The sequence below is a fragment of the Drosophila serrata genome, unplaced genomic scaffold (genome assembly GCF_035046125.1).
Source record: "Drosophila serrata isolate PLE 108 unplaced genomic scaffold, ASM3504612v1 contig_165, whole genome shotgun sequence".
Taxonomy (NCBI): domain Eukaryota; kingdom Metazoa; phylum Arthropoda; class Insecta; order Diptera; family Drosophilidae; genus Drosophila; species Drosophila serrata.
The window spans coordinates 2,485,864-2,498,261 of record NW_028257063.1 but is presented as its reverse complement, the minus strand read 5'-3'; the positions used below and the strand labels follow the sequence as shown (position 1 = coordinate 2,498,261).

Sequence of the window (12,398 nt, the reverse complement as noted above, 5' to 3'; positions counted from 1 at the left end):
AAGTATCCGCCCCAAAGGGACAACTTTAATTGGGTAATTAAAATGAGAAGCCACGAATAGGGTGAATTTCGTCTGGGGAGCACAAAAAAAAAAAAAATTAAAATGAAAACGAAAAATATGGTAGGAAATAAAAGGAATTGGATTGGAAATAATAATATTTTTGTACAGGCAAAACATATTTTCTTGGCAATAGTAATATAGTTATTTGTTTAATAGTTATTCTTTTGATTTTATTTACGAAAGATATTCTATAGGAAAGTATTTATTTAAAATGTGTTTCAGGAAGAACAATATAAGTATTATTAATTCATAAAATACTAGAGTAATAGCATATTTAATTAAAAATATTGGCCAAAGTAATGAAGTCTTTTAATGTGTTAAATCATATGTGTGATTTTTGAGAGAGGAGAAAAAAGCTCCTTCAATTGTTTTATTTTTATCTTACATTAAATATTATAAAATCTATTAAAAATATTTCCAGAATATTTTAAAAGATCCTTATATAGATACAAATTAACAAAGTCCAACCGAAATATCGTATAACAAAATATGGTTATAGGAAACAACATTTCCTCACATACTCCATACATTGCAATGCATTGATTGAAAATTATAGCCATTTGGCATCGAGTAGAGTATCTTGATTATGGCTAATATACCCATTATTCACTTATTTTATATTTGGCTTTAACATTTTCTGTTATTTTGTATTTTTAATTCGTTTTTAGTCAGCTGTCAAGTGAGTTTGGGGCATGCAATTAGATCGAACAGCGTTGCACGTGTTTTGCATAATTAAATTTTTTCGCCTTTCCGATAATTTGCGACTGTTGCAGCTCTGGCTGTTGCACCGTTAGCTTCATTAGCCAGAGCAGCTGCAACTGCGAATTCCGCCTACCTCCCGGATAAAGCCCCCGTATGAGCAAATTGTGCACATGTCCCAGTCGCTTCGGCCAACCAACCAGTTTGGATTTGGTGTACAAAATACCCTTGGTTGGTTGGAGGGGTACATTCAAGTACATTCACTCTTGGATTTTGAAAAAGAATCCCAAATATTCAAAGTGAAATTCTCAACCAAAAAGTATTTCTTTAGTCACTTAAGGGGCTCATGAAGTATTTGAAATACCAAGCAGAAGTGGCACAGGCTTTTAAAATACTTGTTAAAGGTATTTAGATATATAAAACTCTTTCGAATTTGGGGCTTGCTTTAAAGAATAAGCTTTAACATTCATTTTATTGTATTGCAAATATTTTTAATATTTATTTTGAAAGAGTAATAACCTCCCAAAGTGTATACAGACTTCCACAGACTTCATTTTCTTTAAATTTCATTCACAACTCGATCTCATTTTGTATGCTGGGCAGCATCGGCATCATTCACTCATACGCCTACGCCGAAAATGTAGTCATTACAAGCGGGGACTGATCAACATGGAAACGCTCACGATATAATGATAATGATCACGATGATGATCGGTGGAACCGGGAGACTGGAACACACGGATACATTGAGCATGATCGTAATTCAGAGACTGTGATCGAGCTGGGTTAATTTCTTAATTTTTATGTGAGTCGGGTGCGAGAGAATACGATTTATGTGACTTTATGTAGGCGCCCTTATAAGGCCCTGCAGATTGTCATCGTGTAAATGAAGTTGTAAATTCAGCGAAAACAGATTGTATTTAGTTTTTGCAAATTGACTGTGAAAGTGGGACATCACTTAAGGGGTTGCTTTTAATTTGTATAATATTTATATATGATAATTAGATTGGTTGTATCTTAAAGAAGTAGTTCCTGGGATTATAGAACTATTACTATATTTAAAGATTGCATATAATGCTTCATTTCAAATGAATTGATACAACGCCGTTTAGTTTCTTGCTAAAACCGATTAATAATCACCTGGTAAGTGCCCCTCAATTAGGGGACATTTATGTGAAACCACATTCCTGGAACGCCCACGATAATCAAATAAATACTTACCAAACACCAAAAGCCAAAGCCAAATTTGAATGGAGTCTGATGCGGCGATTAAATGTGTCTACATGTGGTGGGTGGGCGTGGCGTCTGAGTGTGTGTGATGATAATTAAGCCGGTGAACAGATTTGGCCGTAACCCTGAAGCCGCCAGCTAATTACGGCCACTGCTCTTCGCTGTGTGCTCATCAATATGCGCGGCCTCTTAACACGTATACGCCGTGTTGGCCTAGCAACACTTTCACAACCATTGACACGCCCACATGGCAACCAATGCGTTTTGTTGCAAACCCACGCCTTGACTTTAACATTTTTATGAATGAAAAGTGAAAATCGGAAAACATTATCTTTTGCCAGCCAGTTCGCCAACAGATGGCGACAGTCGGGAGCTTTAATTCCCAAGCAATTTCCACGATTTGATAAGCGTGGCTAAATGCTGGCGACGTATCTTATCGGTTCTAATTTGCTGCATGATGAATAAAACGAGAATTTAATACTCTTCAGTTTGTTGAAGGTTCGCATGGCAGGCACAACAATTGACGGCGTATTTTCCTTGATTTTTTGAGCCATATACATATATGTATACTCAGACCCACCGATAAATCGGAGGTCAGCCTCACCGGGCAGTGCAGGAATTTCAAATGGTTTAAGTGGAAATTTAAGTAAACTTTAAGAAAAATGCTGTGGCTTCTATTCTGGATGGCGATCTTATGGCTCCGGTACCAGGCAAAGTATACGCAAGAAAGTGAGTGTTTAATGCGAATAAATATATCTGGCGATGTTTGCCTTTAGACTTTGCTGCAAAACAAAAAATGTTGCTCGTGTCCCTGGAAAGCAATAGAGAGACTAGAGCAATTACCTGAATCATTATTTTCATTACTATTTTCCTCGATTACTAAATAGCTTACAACCAATGCCAGCGTATATAAATCGAAAAATTGCCTGGGGCAAGGCATAAATCATTAAAACAAAAAAATGATTCACCTCAAGTCCAAAGTGTTTTATCTAAACGAACCAAAATTAGTTATTATGAAACGCAATTAAGCATAAATAAGGCACGAATTTATCTCACGGATTCGGGGAACTGCGCCTTTTGTGCTCAGGTTACCGAAGCCGCATCCCAAGTCTCGAAAACGTGTTTGATGGAGGGCAGGTGCAAGGCAAGAAAAAGATACAAAAGAAAGATACACACATACCTTTTATATTTTTTATTGTTTCAATGTTGTGCCTAATACCGGGAATCGAATGCTGATGCGTGACCTTGGCAGTGACAACAAGATGCACAAAAAGATACTTATTCTTAGTTGTGTTTTGTATCTTTCAGCTCGTCAGTCTTCTGGCGGTGGTTCCTCTTCGAATCCCTCGGTGACTCCTGGTGGAAATCGCTCTGTGCGCAGCTGCAACTGCTGTCCCTATGGCTACCACATCGACCTGGACTTTGTGCGCTACTGCGAGGCCCTGGCCCAGGCCAAGCCCAGCGAGGAGGAGCAACGACGCCGGGATCGCCGAAGGTCACGCAAATCCATGGAATTTATGCTGGGCTTTGAGAGTCTCTTTGGCAGCGACTGGCAGGCCGAGTCCAGGGTTCAGGGGAAGCTAATAGAGGTGAGTTTGTATAGGAACTAAAATTGCCTAATTCTTCCTGACTGAGTTTAAAGATTTCTATTGAAATGCTTTCATTTCTTAAAATGTTTCTCAAGTAAATAATGTCAGAGGGAAAATTATTAGAATTATTTTATGCATCTCCATATATCACTCACTTTTCCCGGGTGGCCTCTTTTGATCTGTCAGCCTCCAGCAATTAATATGTCACCTCTTCCATTTCCCGTGCAGGCCGCACATGAAAGCGAGCCGGATTCGCCACGTCCCATTGGATCGACACAGTCGCCGGCGGCGGCGGTGTACACCACCATGCCCTGCTACCGACCGCGCTCCTCGTCCGTGCCGCGTTTCACCTACGGCAGCATCCCGCCTCGATCGGAGTCTCCCTTTGGCACCGCCTCCTCCACCTGCTCCTCGCTGCGTGGCGGCGTCGAGAGCGATGCTGCAGTATATCAACAGCGACATCGTCCTCCGGCAATCAGTCCGCCGGAGACTCGAGCCTTCCTGCACGATGCCCTCGACGAGGTGTGCAGTGATTTTGAGAGGACGCTGGAAAGGACTTCGGTGAGGAGGCGACAAAAGACCATGCCCTACCAGCACTCCTTGTCCATGGATCGGAATAACAACAAGCTGAGTCTGAGCCTTAGTCTGAGCAATGGACATGGTGGAGTGCTCAAGGAGAATCGGAGTCCTCGGCTGGGCAACAGCACGTGGGATCGGTACTTTGATGTGGCAGGTGAGTGTGGGCGGTCGAAACCGATGACGAAAATAGCATGCCGAAAAAGTTCTAAAATTATTAGTTTCTTGCTCTGCACTGAGAGGAAATATTTGTTAATATGTCAGTCAATTTTATAGTAATAATAAATATATTAGAATTTTTATTTTCAAGCCAATCGGGAGTTTTACAAAAATCGCTTTTGTAAATAATTGTTTTTGTTTTGTATTCTTTTAATATATTTTTAAACATTTTATATTATTTTTATTTGTTCTGTGTATTGCCAGATGATTCATAGAGCCAAGTAAGATACGCCTTTGGCAGATACTTTTGCTTTCTTTTCTTAGCAATTAGCGCTGCTGCGGCACATGTGACATTTTTACGCACGAAAGTGTGAAAAATTTTGCCAGACTCGACGGAAAGGCAATTGAAAAAGTCACACAGTGGAATGAAAAGTGAAAGTTGGAGTAATAAATTTATAAAATTTAATAAAGAATTATAAATAGCTTAGAGTTATAGGCAAAAATTCCAAGCTTCAAGAACTTTTTACATAAAGAACAAGAATGGAAAGTAACTTCGGGAAGCCAAATCAACAAGCCCAAGTTAAAAGACTTATAACTAAGCCAAAAAAGCATTAATTTTAATTCAGAATTCGCTCTTATGTTTGTTTTTATTAGGGTTATAAAACTGCATACTTTATTTAACATTTAAAAGGATTCTATTATTTTCCAATTTTTGACAATTTTAATGATGTAACCCCTTATAAAATTTTTAAAAATTCGAAAATTGTGAAAAAAATAGATTTTAGTAGGACATTGCTAGATCGATTTGGCTGTTAATGCTGATCAAGAATATATATGGTTTATAGGGTCGGAAACGACTTCTTCACAGCTGTAAAAGCTTCTGACTAAAATTATAATACTCTGCAGATTGATTTTTTAAACAATGATCTTTACGGCATTCTTAATGTATTATTACTATAAATTTGCCTATATTTGCTGCATTCTTAATTTATTTTTATTAATATTTTTAAAATGATAAATGATTTGACTAAGCACACCCATTGTCCCCCAAGAAATTGTCAACTCTGCAGCTGTGCCTTCAGATCAAAGGACACTTCGTCATTTATGGAGTTTGGAATGAGCATAGAAAAGCAAACAAATTAAAATCTAGACTAGTTTAGTTATAGTTCCAAGAGATACAAAAAAATAGAGAGATATTCAAATGCAAATCCAGATACGGTTACTTTGCATCTTTGGCATTTGAAACTCAATTGGGGGCCAGCCTGCCACTTGCATCATGGGGCAGACAGCCGCAACTCCGAGGCGTTCGTATCTTAAATCAATTTGAAATGCGCATTTGGCGCTCAATTTGCATGCAAATTCTGCTCCAGCTCCCAGCTCGTTTTTCTTGTATTTGTTGATGCCATAAATTTGCCATAAAGTGTGCACAAAAAAATCACGGCAAATAAACAAATCAAATTGTCGCGTTTCGCTTGTGATTCGAACGCTTTTTTATCCTTCTCATTTTTTCTAAGCAAAGAGTTGTCATTGATTAATGTTTATGTATGGATTTCTGTTGGTAATTGTTTAAGTACAGGCTTTCGAAATAAGAAGAAACATGGCTAAAAGACATGTGCTTGCCAGAAAAAAGAACAGACAAAACATTTTAAACAATGGATGAATGCCAAAAAGATATGCGTGTAAAAACAGAAATTGGCAACCTTGAGCGAGCCCAACCCTTACTTAGTATAGAAATGTATCATAAATCAGCAAATCTATGAGTTATTTAAAGATTTCAATTTGATGGAATTTTTTTCCTTTTTCAAAAATCAATCAAACTATTTTGTTCGTTTCCAAAATTTAATTAGCCAGACAGATAAGATATATGCGATAATAATTCAAGGGTTGCCCCTTGATGAACGATGATTTATTCAGACTTAGCCTCTTTTTCATTGTTTTCCTGGCCTTGACTCGGCAACCTTAGCGATATGCGAATTGATGTGCAAATAGACAATCAAAAATCAATACTATTTGCCTATCAAATGGCCCACGGAATGAATGTAAACAAACAGAAAACAAATGGGCGTCTCTCGGCGCTGGAAATTCTCTTTCTCTCTTTCTTTTATTTTTTGCCCACGTCACCGAAATTATCACTATCAGTTAATAGTTGTGCATTCAGCTTATCAGCTCACAAATACCACGAAAATGTTGCCAACTTCCTTTGCTCTTATTATTTAATTTGTATTTGCTGAGTCTTATCGCCACCGTGCTCTTGCCTCTGCTCCGGCTCTTTTTCTCTCAGCAAATTGGTTTCTATTTTATTTGTTCGTTGTTAGTACTAGTGGTAGACATAATTTGTTGTTCGCCTTTTGCCGTGTTAAATAATAACACAGAAATCTCAACTGCTAAATGGTTTTTTGTCGCTCTTCACGGGTGCTTTTGGTGCCGACAATGATGATGATGGTCGTCGGAATGAACGAAACGAAAAAACAAATCTGAGAGCAGCAGTTGGTCGACGACTTTCGAACGAATAGCATAAAAATGCGTCGGTCTGGCTGCGCAAAAAAATACTTACAATAATAATTACCATTACGAAATGCCTTAAACGAATAAAAACTAAAAAAAAACGATTAGTTAGACGTGTAATTAATTGCGAATAAAGTACATGAAGATATGTGACCAACTTACGAGAGCAGCCAAGACGAAAGCAGTTTGGCTATGAAATATACAACAAAATAACATAAAATTTAAAAAAAATATAAAATATATAAAATTAAATTTAAAACCAGAACGAGCCTTTTAAATTAAGGTTATAAATCATAATACACAAAACTAAGTGATTAAGCGACAATAAATCTCATTAAATAATATACAAACCTAAAATCAGCACAAAAATACAGCACATAAATAATACAAAAAACTCGAATTTATATATATTTTTAATCAAAAATACATGTATAATGCCTACGATTCTACGAAAATTGAAATATGAACTTCTACGAAGTGAGTGCGTGCATGTTATTGTGACCGCCACTGTGAGGCAGAGATAACATGTGATGAGTTTTTGCTTTGATCTGTCATCGATTAAATCATTTAATAATTGCTTATAACCACAGAGCCTTAATTAGCACCCGCCAAGATAAGATAAAATAAACAGCAAAATATAATAAAATATAATTAAAGCGCAGAATCTAACAAATATTTGCTACGCTTCTTCGCTCTCAAGTGCAATGTCTGCTGCCTTGGCCCATAAAATCGCAGCCAAGTGCAGTGCTGCGAGTGTTTGTGTGCCTTGCTAACCGACTACTACGAAACTACTAAAATCAATAAGAGAAAGTGTATTAGAGAGGAGGCCCAGCCATGTTCTCCACCTCAGAGGATGCCCTGCCCCAGAGACGACGGCGTTTGGTCAAGAGGAACCTCAAGCCAAAGCCGGACAGCAGCAAGACGAACGGAATGGCCAAGAGCTGGTGGAGCGACTGTAGGTTCATTAGCTTAAGGAGCCGCTCGTTTTCAGAACTATCTTTTGCCGGTTTTGACTTGGTTCTTTTGCTAATTAGCTGGGCCATAAAAACTGATTAATTATGGCCGCGGTCAATGCTATTTCGCGTCACGCGTCGCTTCGCCCCCTTTTCAGAGCATTTCCCCAAAAAACGCTTAGCCAATTTGGCACTGCTAGCTAAAAAAAACATAAGATCACTTAGAGAAAATTGATGTTGCTATATAAATTAAGAATTTTTAAGTATTTAATATAGGAAATAAATAAGGAGAAGTTTTTAAAACTTTATATATTGCCTATTATTATGCCTGTTATCTTTATTCTATATCTGCTCATATTAAAACTCTGCTTTATAAATGCTAACAAACTCTAGGTCAAATTTCCCTTAGTGTAGCTGTACAAAAATAAATAATACTTTGTTGCTAAAAAGTTCGTTGCACACAGAAATTAAGCAATAGCAGGAAAAGTGGGCGGAATGACAGCCCTCCCGCCCGAGATGAGTAACGAATGGCGGCGACGGCGGGGCCACAGTGCGTATGGGTAATGTTTTGACAAATGCAGCGACCGAAATAGAAGCTCGTATCAGCTGGTCATAAATTTCTCTCCTCTCTCATATATAAATGTTATATGCACGATTTGCGTGTGTCAAGTAAGAAAAAAGAAACAAAAATGCCAACAGCCTTGTCTCGCATGTAAATAAAAGGTAATATATATACAGATATAGCCGCACATATGTGTGCCAGGGTGATAAACAAAAACTAATATTGAATAATAACCCGACTGCCTTATCTTGGGACATATACACAGACAAAAGAAAAGAGGAATAGAGGTTGATCGAGTGACTTTTGGTTTTTTATTTTGCGTGAATTAAATTATTTGCAAGGCGGCGAACTCTGGCACAATTATTAAAATTAGATTTGAGTAGCCACAAATCGCTTTTATCAGAGCTTTTTTTGACTATTTGTTTTGGGGCGTCAGTAGCTCATGGCAAGTCTGCAAATTAAGATCGTTTTGACCAGGAGCGGCAGACCAAGTAAACGTTGAGGGATCCGTAAATGCACCTCTTAAACTAATCTTGAATTAATCCTGAATTAACCTTGATTTTTCTATATTTTTCAGACTCCTGCATAGCGGGTAATCGATCGCCCACGGACACGCCACGCCCCTTTCTGCGCTCCAACACTCTGCCCCTGCAACAGCGTCCCAGCCCGGCAGAGGTGCAGTACGAGAGCTATGTCCAAGCCACTGTGGCAGCCAATGCCAAGTCTCCGGTGGAGCAGCTGGAGTCCCTCAAGTCACCGGGTGTGGCACCACCGCCACCACCCAGGCGTCACCATCTATTGGCCAGCACACCGGTCTCCAAAGAGCAGCAATCGCCACCGGAAAATGGCAGTTCCCTCCAATCACCGGTCACCTCAGAGGCTGGCCAGGCCACGGCTGATGCCCAGGCTCTCTGCCAGATACGTGAGCAGATGGCTCTGAGCCTCAAGCGACTCAAGGATCTGGAGGAGCAGGTAAAGGTCATACCCGACATGGAGCAGGAACTGAATGCTCTGCGTGCCGAGAAGCAGAAATTGCTGCGCAAGAACGAGGAACTGCAGCTGCGTGGCCAACGACAGACGCCTTCGCCTCCAAGTCCCGGCCTGAAGACTGCTGCCTCGCCTGTGCAGTTCACCCCTCAGCGGATCAGTCCCGTGTCGCTGGAGAGTCTTGGCTCTCGGATGCGCAGCAGTTCCGTCTCGGCCTCCCCCTCCTCGCCCAGCATTGTTCGCCGGGATGTGTCCACCCAGGCGGTGGTAAGGCCACCATCCACCCGAGATGTGGGCATTGGTCATCAGACTAGTACCCGGAATGCCGGCATACAGTCCATGGAGACAGTTTACTCCAAGGCAGAGCTGGAGCAGAAGGTGGAGCAGGCACTGGACAACGCCCAGAGGCAGCGACTCCGCAAGCTCATTTCGGTGGGAACCCAGATGTATGTCCCCCAGAGGGAGCAGAGGGAATCGGGAGTGCAAACCCTACCAGAGCGTCCCAAGATGAAGCACCATGTGGGAGTCAGTGCCAAGCCGACGACGCGGGAGAACTTCACCAGCTGCAAGCCGGAAGTGCGTCATGTGGGTAGCTCCGAGGATCGACTGGACGATGTGCTCTGCGAGAAGTGTGCGGTGAGCAAGAGGAGCGTGTCCTGCGGCCCTGATACGCCGCCGGAGAAGGTGAAGCCGCCGCCGCCGCAGATGCCTGGACGCAGCAACACCTTCAGCCTGGGTGAGACTGAATCCTTGGTGAAGGTGGTACACAAGGCCATAGCTTGCCAGACGCCCACCACTTTGGTTCACAGTGTGGAAAGTCAGACCACCACACCCCACGTACGTTCCACCGGCGCCCAAGTGAATCCCCAGCAGCAGCACTCCTCAGTGCAGTGTGGAGCAAAGCAGGTGACCCGCCAGACGGACACCGTGGGTCTGCAGCGGCTGAGCCGCAGCGAGACCAAGGCAGAGCAGGTGGCCGAGTCGGTGGCAAAGCCCGCCACTCGCCACATGGCCAGCAACACGGATAAGGAGAAGGTGCCGGAACCCAAGCCGAAGCGTACCACCCACTCTTCCTGCAACACGGAGGAGGTCCGTAAGCGGGACGTAGGCTGCGGCGACATTGTCAAGCCGCACATCTCCATTGCCTGTGCGGCCAACTACTGTGATTCCTGCAAGGAGGCCATCCAGGATCTGGCTCGAGGCTTCAGCAAGGCCAGTCCCACGTCTCCAAGAGCCGGCGGTGCCGGGCGTCGCTCCACCTCGGCGGATTCGCGGATACCCAGGCCCAAGCACCTCACCAGTCCCAGTCCCGTGCGGAAAGAGTTCAAGCGGCAGAACACCTACACGCTGGCCACGCCCTCGCCCACGCCCAGTCCGCAGGTGGAGCGGAAGACGCGATTGAGGTAAATTGATGATTTATCCCACTGTGCAGTAGCCTTAGTCAAGTTTCACGAAAAGCTTTTAGTAAAGTACACAACCAGGGCCAGCTCTTGCGCAAAATCCAAAAATTGGAATAAAATCCATATAGTCCTTACGGCCGAGCGGGTTTTGACCTTCAGTCGAGTTTTGGTTTTCGCGTTGCCACCATAGCAGCGCACGCTTTTTTTGCTTTTTTGTTTGGATTTTGATTTTTCGCATGGTGCTGCCGATGTTTTCCAGCCTGAGCAGCTTCACCTGCTACCCGCTGCTGGTCAGCGGGTGCTCAGCATTGCTCCTGACGTGGGTTACGAGCTCTCCATCTCCATTCCCTTACCAATCCAGATTTTCCTTTCCAGCTCCCTGCAGGAGAAGCCCCCGACGGTGTCCAGCTTCCAGACACCAGATCCCTCAAGCGAAATCCAGAGCTTCATCCGTCAGCCTCAGAAGGATCGCCTGGACCTCAGCCTCCTAGGTGATGATGAGCTGATTGTGCGCGAGGAGAAACGAGTGAGCATCAGCTGGTCAAGGGATGCTTCCCCAGCGCCACTCATGACCTCCTCGGGAACCACCAAATCCGAGTCGCCGGATCAGGAGCCAGCCACGATGAGCACCTCCAGCGATTCCAGTCCTCCGTTGGATGTGCAAATAGCCCAGGGCGCTAGGAAGAAGTCCAGCACGCCAGTCAAGTCTAGTCAGAGCGAGGGCTCCCAGGTGACGGTGATCGAAAAGCCGGCCACCAAGGCCCAGCTCCATCAGCTGGCCCAGGCGGACACAGAGCCACGGAAGAAGTGAGTTTCAGCATAATCTTTTCCCTTAGGATATAAACTTATCCGGAAATTCTTGAAATTTTTTAGAACCGAACTCTCCAAGGGTTTCCAGGATGCCCTCAAGATCATCAACGATTCGCTGCTAAAGAAACTGGGCGCCAAGCCCATCTCCTCGCACAGCCTCAAGTCGGCCAAGGCGACCATCCAGGACAATTGGTTCATCAACTCCAGTACTGGCAAGTCGGATCCCCACCAGGTGGAGGATTACCTCGACTATTTTGAGTCCTTGTCGGTGCCACTGCTGGAATATTGTGTCAATCTGTCTGATAATAATGTGAGTCCTTGGTTTTATTTTACCTTATTTTTAGAACTATGTAAGGGTATTTTATTTGTCCTAGATTGGAGTGTGCTCTTACCGCTTTTCTTATTCGATCTAAGATTTAAATAATATCAGTTTAGTACAATATATAACTAACAAGGAAACTAACTTCGAGAAGTCCAAGGTTATACACCCTTGCAGTTTGCAATTGAATTATAGGATTGAATCGGAAATCGATCATAACTGAATATTCGCATTCTTTAAATCAATATTTGCCGAGATTTTTATAAGACCAATTTATTGGGCAAATCAAAGTTTAAAAAACTTATAACTAAGCCAAAAATTCATTAATTTCAGTTCAAAATGTATTCCTATGTTAGTTTTTATCAGGTTAATGAAACGGCATACTAAAATTAACTTTTTAAGAGATTCCATTTTTTTTCGAATTTTTGATAATTTTAACGATGTAACCCCTTATAAAAATTGGAAAAATGTGAAAAAAATAGATTTTTACCAGACCTGGCTCAACCGACTCGGCTGATCATGCTGATCAAGAATATATATGATTTATAG

The 12,398-nt window shown here is 42.2% G+C and overlaps 1 protein-coding gene across 8 annotated transcripts in view; it reads left to right on the top strand.

The window, feature by feature from the left end:
- Positions 1–12,398, top strand: part of Kank (KN motif and ankyrin repeat domain-containing protein 2 kank) — a 36,135-nt gene that overhangs the window by 21,687 nt on the left and 2,050 nt on the right. For 4 of the 8 annotated variants that reach the window (XM_086827028.1, XM_086827027.1, XM_086827026.1 and 1 more), the window contains 5 exons: positions 3,298–3,578; positions 3,807–4,311; positions 8,911–10,723; positions 11,096–11,527; positions 11,594–11,840. In XM_086827028.1, coding sequence (XP_086683154.1) covers positions 3,298–3,578; positions 3,807–4,311; positions 8,911–10,723; positions 11,096–11,527; positions 11,594–11,840 — 3,278 coding nt within the window. Of the gene's footprint in view, positions 1–2,564; positions 2,719–3,297; positions 3,579–3,806; positions 4,312–6,608; positions 7,774–8,910; positions 10,724–10,840; positions 11,040–11,095; positions 11,528–11,593; positions 11,841–12,398 lie in introns of those variants that run through there. The other 4 variants (XM_020944536.2, XM_020944539.2, XM_020944540.2 and 1 more) reach the window with 4 other exon arrangements.